At 39.4% G+C, this 15,059-nt stretch overlaps 1 protein-coding gene and 1 long non-coding RNA gene across 4 annotated transcripts; one reads left to right on the top strand and one right to left on the bottom strand.

Annotated features, from left to right (window-relative positions):
- The first annotated feature begins 52 nt into the window (after positions 1-52).
- Positions 53-11,742, top strand: LOC135481257 (NADH-cytochrome b5 reductase-like). Of its 3 annotated transcripts, none has more exons than XM_064761102.1 (7): positions 53-161; positions 3,945-4,625; positions 7,913-8,055; positions 8,965-9,052; positions 9,278-9,382; positions 9,900-10,103; positions 10,569-11,742. In XM_064761102.1, the coding sequence occupies exons 2-7, from the start codon at positions 4,413-4,415 to the stop codon at positions 10,773-10,775; spliced, it is 960 nt and encodes a 319-aa protein (XP_064617172.1). In that variant the 5' UTR covers positions 53-161; positions 3,945-4,412; the 3' UTR covers positions 10,776-11,742. The 3 variants fall into 3 exon arrangements, with proteins under 3 accessions (XP_064617172.1, XP_064617175.1, XP_064617174.1); XM_064761104.1 differs by lacking the exon at positions 53-161 and adding an exon at positions 2,201-2,310; XM_064761105.1 differs by lacking the exon at positions 3,945-4,625 and having other exon boundaries at positions 77-161.
- Positions 11,743-12,473: 731 nt separating this feature from the next.
- On the bottom strand, positions 12,474-15,059 carry LOC135481230 (uncharacterized). The gene is made up of 2 exons (XR_010445980.1): positions 14,640-15,059; positions 12,474-14,226 (listed from the first exon to the last, which is right to left on the bottom strand). It is a non-coding gene; the product is annotated as an uncharacterized LOC135481230 (long non-coding RNA).

Genomic DNA, 15,059 nt, shown 5'->3' with positions numbered 1-15,059 from the left:
GCTAGTTTTCACCGGAAGTAGTTCTTTTGTAGTTCTCAAAAGCAGAAGAGTTCTAAAGACGAATGTTTGCAGACGATATGGATGTCGTTGTAAAAGATACCTAATTTAATCAGTTTCATTTGTAAACAAAATCATGGATGACAATGATAATTGTAACACAGGTGAGCTATATGTTCACATCAGGTGTTTGCAGGTTATCATCCGTTTGCTTACCTGAAATTGGGGCGAATGTACCAGTCGGATAGTTTACATTTTGATCAACCAAATTCACTTCTGTTGAGTCTGCACCTGGGCAGAAAATCATTGAAGATTCTTGAATTTAGTTTAGGCTTGTAAAATGGAACTTCTGGTTTATTTTTTATTCACAGTGTTATATTCTATACATATATGTTTTTCATATAGGCATATAGGTTCTAAGATGTACTGTATGATCATTATTATTTTACACTAGCACGACGGTACCAGGAATATTTAAAGGCAGTCACTATATATCCAGCGGCTCTGGATATAAACAGAGTCTTTTTTGCTTATTTACCCAGCGGCTGTTGATATAATCAGAATTTTTTTTTGTTTATATACCCAGCTGCTGTGGATATAATCAGAATCTGTTTTGTCTATTTACCCCGCGGCTGTGGATGTAATCAGAGTCTTTGTTGCTTACTTACCCAGCTGCTGTGGATATAATCAGAATCTGTTTTGCTTATTTACCAAGAGGCTGTGGATATAATCCAATTTTTCCCCTTACATACCTGGCGGCTGTGGATATATATACCCTGTGACTGAAAGTTTTTGCGTTCTGTAATTCTTCAACCATTTTGAATGTTTGCAAGGTGTTTATTCAGACATATTCTGAAGACATTATTGTGTGTCGACTGATAAAATTTAACTTTTTTTGAAGCCCTGAAATTGGTCAGTGCAACCAATGTATTTTTTCTGCAAAATGAAGTTATAGATGTGCATAAATTGCACTGAAAGTTGCTCTTTCATATGCAAAAATATTGAGGAATAAGGGTATACCTATGCACCCGTAATCAGTTGCTGCGAGAATTGTTTTCATATACCCAGTGGCTGTGGTTATAGCTTCAAAAATGTTTTTATATACCCATCACCTGTGACTGTGGATATCATGTGCATTTTATCCTTACATGCCCAGACAGCAGTGTTTAGTGGAGCTTGTCTTTTACCTAATACAACACATGAGGTGCAGGTTCAAGCCCGGGCTTGGGCAGGGAATTTGTATATTCCTCCGCTTTCACTGCTTGTGGGGTCTGAGGAACAGTGTAGGCAGTCGACAACTCTAGTGTGGCCATTTAAGCTGTCTAACATTTGTTGTGCATATCTGTCTGTCAGATATGGAAAAGTTCAAACCAGTAGGTAATTAGCCAAAGGTTGAAGGTTTACGCCGGGAACTCCGGTTTCCTCCACTCATGAAGCCGAGTACCGTTCTATTATTCAAAAATATATAGGGCAACAAGCTATACCCACATTAAGTCAAATATGAGCAGACATTAATGGACTTCTCATAAAACATAGTCCCAGATTGCTCTGACATTGGGTTTTGCAAAATGTTGTTCAGCCATGGATGGCCCCAAGGCAGTGTTGGTTGACTGGACAAAATTTTGCCAAACTTAACGTTAGAGCAATCTTGGACTAATAAAACATGGCAGAGTAACCTCAAGCCTCAAATGTCACTCAAGCCATGTCGTCCAATGAGCACATAATTCCTCATACTGTCTGAATAATAACTGCAATGAAATATGCATTAAGTCTTAATATGTTGTTGTTCATCCACAAAATGATGACAACAGCACACACAGCATTGTAGACCTTTGAAGTTGCTTTTCCTAACCTCTGTTGTACTGATAATATGTGAAGGTAACACTCTATAAACTAACTGAATGTTAACATTATAATGTTCATCTACTTTATTGTAAACTGTCTAAACAAAAACAAAAAATAATAGTGATAAAAAAAACCACAACAGCAACAATGGAAAAGTTATAAGGAGTAACAATTCATTATCCCTCTCAACAACAACAATGGAAAAAGTGTAAGGAGTCACAATTTACTATCCCTCTCACACTAGCTGTATCCCAGGTTGTATTATGTTCCATGGTGAAGTGAAAAGACCCTTTCTCGCAGCATTCATGTGAAAGGACGACCAGGAACTAACCACCCAGCCAAACATTCTCTTAGTCTTTGGAACTTGGGCTCATTTCATGCCACAACAAATTTGACGGTTCAGGGCTGATTGGCGAAGAGTAGATGTGGATATAACCAGGAATTGATTGTTACATCCACAGCTGCCGGGTAAATAGCCACTCCGATATTGAATTTATTGTATTGTGTTGTTCTGATTCATTCAGCTTATTGGGCCTCTTACGATTTGTTTTTGATGAGAAAAAATTCAGTGTTGACATCAGAAGTAACATTTTAAGACCTTAATGTCCTTCATTGGCAGAAGCATGTCAGATGCTGTACATTAAGTCATTAGCAGAAGCATGTCAGATGCTGTACATTAAGTCATTAGCAGAAGCATGTCAGATGCTGTACATTAAGTCATTAGCAGAAGCATGTCAGATGCTGTACATTAAGTCACTGGCAGAAGCATGTCAGATGCTGTACATTAAGTCATTAGCAGAAGCATGTCAGATGCTGTACATTAAGTCATTGGCAGAAGCATGTCAGATGCTGTACATTAAGTCATTGGCAGAAGCATGTCAGATGCTGTACATTGTCATTAGCAGAAGCATGTCAGATGCTGTACATTAAGTCATCGACAAAAGCATGTCAGATGCTGTACATTAAGTCATTGGCAGAAGCATGTCAGATACTGTACATTAAGTCATTGGCACAAGCATGTCAGATGTACATTAAGTCATCGACAGAAGCATGTCAGATGCTGTACATTAAGTCATCAACAGAAGCATGTCAGATGCTGTACATTAAGTCATTGGCAGAAGCACGTCATATGCTGTACATTAAGTCATCGACAGAAGCATGTCAGATGCTGTATATTAAGTCATTAGCAGAAGCATGTCAGATGCTGTACATTAAGTCATCGACAGAAGCATGTCAGATGCTGTACATTAAGTCATTAGCAGAAGCATGTCAGATGCTGTACATTAAGTCATTGGCAGACGCATGTCAGATGCTGTAGATTAAGTCATCGACAGAAGCATGTCGGATGGTGTACATTGTCATTGGCAGAAGCATGCCAGATGCTGTACATTAAGTCATTGTCAGAAGCATGTCAGATGCTGTACATTGTCATTGGCAGAAGCACGTCATATGCTGTACATTAAGTCATCGACAGAAGCATGTCGGATGCTGTACATTATCATTGGCAGAAGCATGCCAGATGCTGTACATTAAGTCATTGGCAGAAGCATGTCAGATGCTGTACATTGTCATTGGCAGAAGCATGTCAGATGCTGTACATTAAGTCATCGACAGAAGCATGTCAGATGCTGTATATTAAGTCATTAGCAGAAGCATGTCAGATGCTGTACATTAAGTCAGTGGCAGAAGCATGTCAGATGCTGTACATTAAGCCATTGACAGAAGCATGTCAGATGCTGTACATTAAGTCATCAACAGAAGCATGTCGGATGCTGTACATTAAGTCATTGAAAACTGAGGAGTGATGTAAATAATTGTTAAAAGTTATGGTTCTCTCCATTATTTTTGATTCACTGTATTATCAAATTAAACATATTTAGTGTGTAAGTACTGGATTTATTTATTGATGTTTCCACAGCGGAATGGGATCGAGTGGGTGATTGTTACAGTTGTAAATGGTATTGATGATAAATTATACTTCAGTATCTCAGTTTACTTGCGAAATTTTCAATTACTGGTACTGAAAATGGTGTTTACTGTAAACTGAAGTCAGTATGGCTGAATACCATTTGGTGTTATATATTTTTTGACAAATTTTACAGATTCTTCATGCCTAAAGAAAAGAAAGATAGAGGATGCAGGAAGAGAAATAACAGATACCCTTGCCAGTGCTGATAAGACTTCAGGAGAGAAGCGTGTGGTGAAGGAGGGGTTTTCTTGGTGGATATGCCTAATATATGACATGGACTTCAGAAACACTCGTCCTCAACTAGTTAAAATTAAATCAAAGGAAAAGCATCATGGACAATAGAACGTGTCAAACTGATTCACACTAAGGCAGCAGTTTTGTTTAATCTTTTTCAATTTATTTCACACATCTTTCAATTGGATTCACCTTTGATTTCGGAAAGATAAAAATCTTTCAGACTTAACCTGTGAAGTGTGAAAGGGTTTTGACATATCCACAATGATGGTGAGGATTTTTTTTTGTTCTCGTGTCAGTTCTTTTTGTGCAGAACTAGTGTGAAATGTGAGCCTTTCTCTATGCTGTCATAGTACTGCATGAGGAAATGAACAGAATGGATTACACAGGAAGTATGTGGCACTTTCCACCCAAACCTGAGGAGCCTCTACAGGGGGACTGTTGTGGCATGGGCTGCAGGCCATGTGTCTTTGACAGATACGAACAGGAAGTTCACCTGTGGGAAAGGGAATGCGAGAGGATACGCAGGGGCAATGTCGCGACGGAGAACCCGGGGGACACGAATGTCTCATTAGTGCAGGTAAACTTCACTGATTATAGATATACATGAAAAGTCTGCACAGAGATCACACCTGCCTTCTTCCAAGCCTGTGAACTCTTCTGCGGTTCCTTTTTAATTTATTTTTCTTTTCATTTTATTATATATGATTGTGGCTTCAGTCATTGTTTGGTGTACAGATTATATAGTAATAAAGGAGACCTTTAGTCATTGTCTGGTGTACAAATTATATATAATAAAGGAGACCTTTAGTCATTGTCTGGTGTACAAATTATATATAATAAAGGGGACCTTTAGTCATTGTCTGGTGTACAAATTATATAATAATAAAGGAGACCTTTAGTCATTGTCTGGTGTACAAATTATATGATAATAAAAGAGATCTTGAGTCATTGTCTGGTGTACAAATTACATAATAATAAAGGAGACCTTTAGTCATTGTCTGGTGTACAAATTACATAAAAATAAAAGAGATCTTGAGTCATTGTCTGGTGTACAGATTATATAATAATAAAGGAGACCTTTCCTCATTGTCTGGTGTACAAATTACATAAAAATAAAGGAGACCTTTAGTCATTGTGTGGTGTACAGATTTGCTAGGTTGACACGTGAGAATAAAGTGCACCCTAACCTGAAATTATTTGCTATAGTCACTTTAAATAGAAAAACACATACAGTGTTCACATATCTACAGGAGCAGATATCTAGGTAAACCAGAGTCTTGTAAGTCAGTCTCCTTTTCTTTAAACTCTGGCTAAATTGCACAAACGTGTGACAGCAGGAGGTCCATTTCAACTAAGGCAGTAAAGCTTCTCTTAACGTCGCCAACAAAGCACTAACTTCAGAAATTGTAAGTTCATTTTAATGCATCTTCCGCCACAACCAGTTGTTAGTATGATTTTTGGAGAGCCTCTGACTGAGACTTCACAGTTTTCTGCACACGTATAATCCTGGATACTTCCCTGTCTGATCACTGATGGTTGAGCACACGTATAATCCTGGATACTTCCCTGTCTGATCACTGATGGTTGAGCACACGTATAATCCTGGATACTTCCCTGTCTGATCACTGATGGTTGAGCACACGTATAATCCTGGATACTTCCCTGTCTGATCACTGATGGTTGAGCACACGTATAATCCTGGATACTTCCCTGTCTGATCACTGATGGTTGAGCACACGTATAATCCTGGATACTTCCCTGTCTGATCACCGATGGTTGAGCACACGTATAATCCTGGATACTTCCCTGTCTGATCACCGATGGTTGAGCACACGTATAATCCTGGATACTTCCCTGTCTGATCACTGATGGTTGAGCACAGATATAATCCTGGATACTTCCCTGTCTGATCACTGATGGTTGAGCACACGTATAATCCTGGATACTTCCCTGTCTGATCACTGATGGTTGAGCACACGTATAATCCTGGATACTTCCCTGTCTGATCACTGATGGTTGAGCACACGTATAATCCTGGATACTTCCCTGTCTGATCACTGATGGTTGAGCACACGTATAATCCTGGATACTTCCCTGTCTGATCACTGATGGTTGAGCACACGTATAATCCTAGATACTTCCCTGTCTGATCACCAATGGTTGAGCACACATATAATCCTGGATACTTCCCTGTCTGATCACCGATGGTTGAGCACAGGTATAATCCTGGATACTTCCCTGTCTGATCACTGATGGTTGAGCACAGATATAATCCTGGATACTTCCCTGTCTGATCACTGATGGTTGAGCACACGTATAATCCTGGATACTTCCCTGTCTGATCACTGATGGTTGAGCACAGATATAATCCTGGATACTTCCCTGTCTGATCACTGATGGTTGAGCATACGTATAATCCTGGATACTTCCCTGTCTGATCACTGATGGTTGAGCACACGTATAACCCTGGATACTTCCCTGTCTGATCACTGATGGTTGAGCACACATATAATCCTGGATACTTCGCTGTCTGATCACTGATGGTTGAGCACACGTATAATCCTAGATACTTCCCTGTCTGATCACTGATGGTTGAGCACACGTATAATCCTGGATACTTCCCTCTCTGATCACCGATGGTTGAGCACACGTATAATCCTGGATACTTCCCTGTCTGATCACTTATGGTTGAGCATACGTATAATCCTGGATACTTCCCTGTCTGATCACTGATGGTTGAGCACACATATAATCCTGAATACTTCCCTGTCTGTTCACTGATGGTTGAGCAAACGTATAATCCTGGATACTTCCCTGTCTGATCACTGATGGTTGAGCACACGTATAATCCTGGATATTTCCCTGTCTGATCACTGATGGTTGAGCACACGTATAATCCTGGATACTTCGCTGTCTGATCACTGATGATTGAGCACACGTATAATCCAGGATACTTCCCAGTCTGATCACTGATGGTTGAGCACAGGTATAATCCTGGATACTTCCCTGTCTGATCACTGATGGTTGAGCACAGGTATAATCCTGGATACTTCCCTGTCTGATCACTGATGGTTGAGCACAGGTATAATCCTGGATACTTCCCTGTCTGATCACTGATGGTTGAGCACAGGTATAATCCTGGATTCTTCCCTGTCTGATCACTGATGGTTGAGCACAGATATAATCCTGGATACTTCCCTGTCTGATCACTGATGGTTGAGCACACGTATAATCCTAGATACTTCCCTGTCTGATCACTGATGGTTGAGCACAGGTATAATCCTGGATACTTCCCTGTCTGATCACTGATGGTTGAGCACACGTATTACCCTGGATACTTCCCTGTCTGATCACTGATGGTTGAGCACACGTATAATCCTGGATACTTCCCTGTCTGATCACTGATGGTTGAGCACACGTATAATCCTGGATACTTCCCTGTCTGATCACTGATGGTTGAGCACACGTATAATCCTGGATACTTCCCTGTCTGATCACTGATGGTTGAGCACACGTATTACCCTGGATACTTCCCTGTCTGATCACTGATGGTTGAGCACAGGTATAATCCTGGATACTTCCCTGTCTGATCACTGATGGTTGAGCACAAGTATAATCCTGGATACTTCCCTGTCTGATCACTGATGGTTGAGCACACGTATAATCCTGGATACTTCCCTGTCTGATCACTGATGGTTGAGCACACGTATAATCCTGGATACTTCCCTGTCTGATCACTGATGGTTGATACAGAATCCGTGTAATTCAAATCCCATGAGATCAAATCAACATTTCGTGCCTGTGGCATTGTCAGTGAATATGGAGATAACTGTTTTGTCAGTTTTTTATGTTTTACAATTTCAGATACCTACTCTCTCTGAGTGTGAATACAGATACTTTTCTATATCAAGCATAAAGCAAGAAAGCTGTGATACTTATGTTCTGAGATTTCAACTTCCTGATGGAAAGTGCCTGGGTCTGCATACTGGCCAACATATTATCATGAGGCAAGTAATATTAGGTACATCTGTACTTAAATGTGCATGTGTTGAATGGCCCATCGCATACCTCAACAGGTGTGCCACCCATACCTCGACAGGTGTGCCACTTATACCTCCACAGGTGTACCACTTATACCTCCACAGCTGTGCGACCTATACCTCCACAACTATGCCATCCATACATTTACCTCCACAGCTGTGCCATCCATACCTTCACAGCTGTTCCAGCCATACTTCCATAGTTGTGCCACTCGCACCTCCACAGGTGTGCCATCTATACCTCCACAGCTGTGCGACCTATACCTCCACAGCTATGCCATCCATACATGTACCTCCACAGCTGTGCCATCCATACCTTCACAGCTGTGCCACTCATACCTCCACAGACGTGCCTCCCATACATGTACCTCCACAGCTGTGCCATCCATACCTTCACAGCTGTCCCAGCCATACCTCCATAGTTGTGCCACTCATACCTCCACAGACGTGCCTCCCATACCTCCACAAGCGTGCCACCCATACATGTACCTCCACAGCTGTGCCATCCATACCTTCACAGCTGTTCCAGCCATACCTCCATAGTTGTGCCACTCGTACCTCCACAGGTGTGCCATCTATACCTCCACAGCTGTGCCACTCATACCTCCACAGACGTGCCTCCCATACCTCCACAAGCGTGCCACCCATACATGTACCTCCACAGGTGTGCGAGGTGCAGTTTAACACATACAGAATTGTCATCAGAATAGAGTTTATCAATTAAATTTGCATTCACGCATATTTTTTGGTGTATCAGTGTGAAAATGGGGTTTTATTTTATTATGAAAGCACACATGGTGTGACAGTCTTTGGAATAGCTCTGCATTACACATCACAAACATTACCCAGCTCTAATGTCTAGTTGTGTGATTGCAGGGTAATTGGGGATGGCAGAGTGATCACGCGACAGTACACCCCCGTCAGCCCACTTCATGCTCTCGGCTACTTTGATCTTCTAATTAAGGTAATTGATGGATTCTCTCCTGCAGATGCTGAAAATTATTGACTTCATACCACATGATTAAGTCATCTTCAGTTTCAAGATGCATGAAATTTTTGTTTTTCACTACTATAAGGCATTCTGTGCCTGGGATTCTCTCCTGAAAGTTTTCTCAAGAGTCTTTGCTAGATAAATTGATTACCTTTCTTTTTCTAACGTAATTAATATTTTATGCATGATATGATTTAGATATACCCTGATGGCAGGATGTCCAGACATGTCAAAGCCCTCAAAACAGGAGACAAAGTGGAATTGAGAGGGCCCTGTGGAAGGTTCTCATATTCACCAAACAAGGTATGTTGTGTGCAGAACATTTGTACATCTTGACATGGAAGACACCAAGTGGAAAGCCATCTGCCAGCAATCTGCAGATGAGACAGGTTTCCTCCCACCCTAATACTGGCCGCTGTCATAGGAATGAAATATTCCTGAGTATCATGTAAAACACTAATGAAATAAATAGGAAAAGTCCAGGTTATATGGAAAGCTGTTTTCTTGGCTCCACAGAGTCAAATTATTGCTAGTCACTCATTGACCAGGAGGTCAGAGGTTAAAAACATACCACAGGATCAGCTGTAGCTTTAATATCAACATTTAAAAGAGACCAGGGCTCTGCACACCTCATGGGGTAATATAATGGAAGAAGTTTCATGAGCGTCTTGTATTCAGTAATTCAGTCAGTGTTTATGGTGTGAGTTGTCTACCCTGATTATCTCCTTACTGTGGCAGAGGCTGGTCCTATACTGACAGCTGTCAAGTATTCAGTCACTGTTTATGGTGTGAGTTGTCTACCCTTATTTTCTGCTTACAGTGGCAGAGGCTGGTCCTCCTGGCAGCTGGCACAGGTATAGCTCCCATGATACAGGTAATCAGACAGGTGATTATTAACGAGCGGGATGATACACGACTGTTGCTGGTGTACACCTGTAAGAGGTATGAAGACCTGTTGTTGAAGTCTCAGCTGGAGGAGTGCTCAGCCTACTGGAATGTCACCATCCTCTACATCCTAACCCAGGTACCACCACCATAATGTTTTGAAAACTTGTTAATTAACAGTTCAGTCTGTAAATTTAAAGTCTGGTTGCCTACAAGGCTGACGAGATGTATGAAACCTCCAAGGAGATGGACCTGGAAAGTTGGTGTCATGCTGTAGGTTTGTTTTTGATTCCAAACTCCTGTGAGAATGGTAAAAAACCTGCACCATAATGATGGTGAAGTAACAGAAGGATGTTGTCGTCTATTTCTGTGGGTTCAAACCTACGCTACAGTCTGCACAATGTGTATAGGGATTCAAAATATATATCAAAGCCCATATGTGCAAGAATAATTTTAAATTTCATATAGATGTATATATATATTTTCATAACTTACAGAATGTGTGTTGTACATATAAATTGATCAGAGGAGAGAATATAGCAGTGTAGAGAATATAGCAGAATCAATAAAACTTTAACCCAGTGTTACCCATTCGTTTATACAGGACAGTCCTGAGAGAGTGAGATCGCTGAAGCGGTATGGAGACAATATCCACCACGGAAGGCTGGATTATCATCTCTTATCACAAGTCCTTGGCAACATATCCCCAGACAACTACGTACTCATTTGTGGAACAACTTCATTTGAGAAAGATATGATCTCATACTTGGTGGACAGTGGCATCTCCAGCCACAATTATCATAAATTTTAATATACTTTTTTAATAGATACAGGTTTTCCTTGGCTGTAATAACCATATACTTAAGTCAACTAATTTTGTGTAGACAGAATATGGATTATTGAACTTCGTTATGGTATTCCACAAGATATTCTTTTTATGTAAGTCAAGTTCTGCTAGCATATCATGGAATGTAATGTATGTATGAAAGGCTCAGCCAATGAAGATTCATGCTTCATTGCTGATAGTGTATAATATGAAATGTCTTCAACATAAATATAAAAAGATTTTCTCTGTGATTTTAAAGTACATGCACAATGCAAATTTGTTAGTTTTAATTTTTTTAACAACATTTTGCCCTTTTGTTTTTTTTTAACCTTTCCTGGAACTAATTGTAATCTTAAATTTTATGAAGTAGGTCTGGGTATGTCATTTATGTCTGTATGAACAGGTTTGTTTTAATTTGATGCTCATCTGTGTATCTTCATCATTTATGTGTATTCTTTTTTAAGCGTTCTTGAGTATGAGGTTGGAAAACAATTGATAAATAAATAATAAGTTTTTATAAGCAATGTATATTTTGTCCTTTTGTGTGAAAGTCGGGAAAAAGATAGCTGTCTCTCTGACATATCTCAAAAGGAATACAGAACCGTTTGTGATTGACTGGTGTGAGAGATAGGCAAGTCCAGGCTATGCATAGCCTAAGCTGTATTACAGGTATGGCAAATTCACTGAAGCACGACCAAGGCTGTGGATTTTGACCTAGGAAATCCTGTCTTCACTGTAAGCCAATCAGCTTCAGTTCTGTTTTTCTTTAATATCATAACTCTTTAAAATCTCCTGTTGGCAATCTAATGGAACATAGATTGTAGGTTTGCATATACATTTTGAAAATATGTTTGAAACTAGAATTTTATCCCTTGATTTTATATGTGTAATGTTAGAGACTGTTTTTCAAAATAAACCAGGAAGTGTCACTCTGTCAATATCTCTTGAACTATCAGTACCTCATTCTCATGGGACAGGCACATTTTACTCACAGGTTTTTTCTTTTTTTTAACCTATATGTAACCTGACAGTACTCATGAAATAGAGGATTTTCATCAAATAAACCACTTTGGACTGTCTGTAAGTATGGCCTCTGACAAGTACTGTAAGTACCAAATTGGAGGATTGAAAGTTCTTAGTTTTCGACAGAATTTATTTTGTTTGATTGGAGTATAACATACACACTCATGAATATTATAATTTTTTGGGTGGCTGTCAGGTTTATGGCGACTGTCAGGTTTATGGCTGGTTTAACCACCACCTTTCATTGGGTGAAAACCTCTAGACTTAAAACTGCAGCCATACCTGTAGATGCTGGATTCAAACAGAGACCTGCTCAGTCCTGGGGTAATCAGGTCAGGGTGGGCGGCTTAATGACTGGGGCCTCATTCCAGACAAGCTTCCGTCTGATTTGGATCATTTCAATGACCCACTAGAAGCTTGACAACCTATTTTCTTTAAACTGCAAAAATTTCTTTCCATAAATTTGCCGTATTTAGCAAAGAATATTATAAACATAGTATATCATCAAAGTGCTCAGGAAAGAAACCCTACATTGTAAGCAGTGAGTTTGAGTGAGCTGCCAACAATTTTTTTCTGGCCAACACTAAATAAAAAGTTGCCTTTTCCCTGAAAAATTTTGAAAGTAACGGAAAAGAAAATAAACTCACTAACTTCATCATGTTAGAGTTCATGGCATTTTTATTTCTTAACTTTAATTTGATCATTGCTTACAAGTAATTCGTGTACTCTTCCACTCACAGAGTCTGTACAGAATAGAGAATGTCTCAGAATGAATGAATGCTCATGAATGAATGCTCATCTAGCAGAATTTTAGTCAAATCATCACGAGAACATGTGGATGTCTTATACAGAAAGAGCTCCTGGAGTTCCTAATTAATTATTTTGTACAATGATTACCTTCTGCCTGAAACATCAGCAGCAGGCATATATTTTAATTTCTAAATCCAAGCATTGAAAGATTGACGATATCCTGGACAAATCACCAATTCTGAGACAATAATATGAAAATAGAAAACATTGCATTATATATCAAAGATAAAAACAATTGTAAATGTTTGACTGAATAGAGCGGTTTCTTACTGATTTGACCATCCCTGCCAACAGAGGGTGCCACAGCAGATTGGGAACATCATCACTGACAAACCACTACAGTTTGGCTTGAGTTTTGACATGACAGTAACATGGTGCCCCTTTGTGTCATGTCGTCGCTTTACAGAAGGGCACATCATATACCACAATGAAACTTCAATCCACAAAAGATGAGTTTTTACTTTCCTAAAGGACTTATTTTAGAGAATTTTCAAGGCATGCCCGGAATTGAAGTCATTTTCTGTGTGTGATTTTGAGCATTGGACATACAGTACTTGTCCTTATTAACGTGCTAAATTTGCCCCACAGGTGAAATCTGTTTAAAGCTCACAGTATCGTAGTAACCTGAACACCACAGGCTGTGCATGGGGGCAGGGGCAGATAACTCATCCGTAAAAGGGTTGCAATCTGCTTACAAATATCTACACATCTGATCAGTGGAATCCTTAGTCAGCTCTGATCAACACCGAGCATAATACCAAATCAACATTAAAACTGACATTAGAACGTAACATTTTGATGCGGCTTGATTTAAGGGGAAAAATTGCAAGCAAAGACTGACACAAACTCCAGTAATAATAAGTACACACATTATTCAATCATAAAAAAAATTACAAAGGGACATATGACAACATATTATACATAACATATATTATAAAGCTCCCACTTACATAAATGCATCAATATTATGCAATGGCAATGTACAAGAGAATTTGGAATATACATGTGTGTGTGTGTGTGTGTGTGTGTAAAGACAATGGCATGAGTGAAACATTTTGATGCCAAAGTTGACAAAGATACAAACAAATCGCGCAGACTTTGACAAAGCAATCACTCAATACATGAATCTGAGTCTCAGCCCAGTATACTGTAAATTTACAACAGTAACAGTAAATACTCTTTACACCTTGTATCTGATTTGCACAGGTGACCCAGCTTTTTCTACTAGCTGAAGTCTTTTTCGTCCAACTATTTTTGTTGAAAATTATTTATCATAATTTAGTACCAATGTTCAGCCAGTAAACACTTCCCTTCAACATGTATTTCTGAACAGATCTCAGAAGTGCTAAACTCCAAAAATGACATTTTCACAAATACAACTTTTTATTTCAGCTGTACCACACTTCAAACAAGACATACACACACTCAAATGTACCATTTATTTCTGGTCAGATTTCAGATGTACTGCACTCCACATATAACATACACAAACTCAAATGTACCGTTTATTTCTGGTCAGATTTCAGATGTACTGCACTTCCCATGTAACATACACACTCAAATGTACCGTTTAGTTCTGGTCAGATTTCAGATGTACTGCACTCTACATATAACATACACACACTCAAATGTACCGTTTATTTCTGGTCAGATTTCAGATGTACTGCAATTCACATATAACATACACAAACTCAAATGTACCGTTTATTTCTGGTCAGATTTCAGATGTACTGCACTTCCCATGTAACATACACAAACTCAAATGTACTGTTTATTTCTGGTCAGATTTCAGATGTACTGCACTTCACATGTAATATACACAAACTCAAATGTACTGTTTATTTCTGGTCAGATTTCAGATGTACTGCACTTCACATGTAATATACACAAACTCAAATGTACCGTTTATTTCTGGTCAGAATTCAGATGTACTGCACTCAACATATAACGTACACATACTCAAATGTACCGTTTATTTCTAGTCAGATTTCAGATGTACTGCACTCCACATATAACATACATATAACAGACACATACTCAAATATACATCCTCAGACAGACAGGGATAAGCACTCCAGATCACCTATGTTCAGACAGACATGCATGTCTTGACAGATGAACAACTCTAGTGAGATGGAAACATGCTACTAGCCATGTATATCTTGACACTTCCAGCCAGATAGACATGTCTAAATAGCCATGAGTGTCTTGACAAAAGAACACTTCCAGTCAGATAGGCATGTCCAGTTAGACATGCATGTCTTGATAGACCAACACTTACAGTCAGACAGACACGTCCAACCAGCCATCCATACCTTAACAGAACTCCCACAGCTGGATGTTTGTTACATATCAGCCCTGTTACAACAAACAGCCCTGTTCATGTCCTCTTCACACCCTGCCCATGACCTGTCCATGCCTTGTCAATGGCCACTC

This window comes from Liolophura sinensis, unplaced genomic scaffold, assembly GCF_032854445.1.
Source record: "Liolophura sinensis isolate JHLJ2023 unplaced genomic scaffold, CUHK_Ljap_v2 scaffold_14, whole genome shotgun sequence".
NCBI classification, from domain to species: Eukaryota; Metazoa; Mollusca; class Polyplacophora; order Chitonida; family Chitonidae; genus Liolophura; species Liolophura sinensis.
The sequence above is the reverse complement of the archived record's forward strand: the minus strand, read 5'-3'. Positions and strand labels throughout refer to the sequence as shown.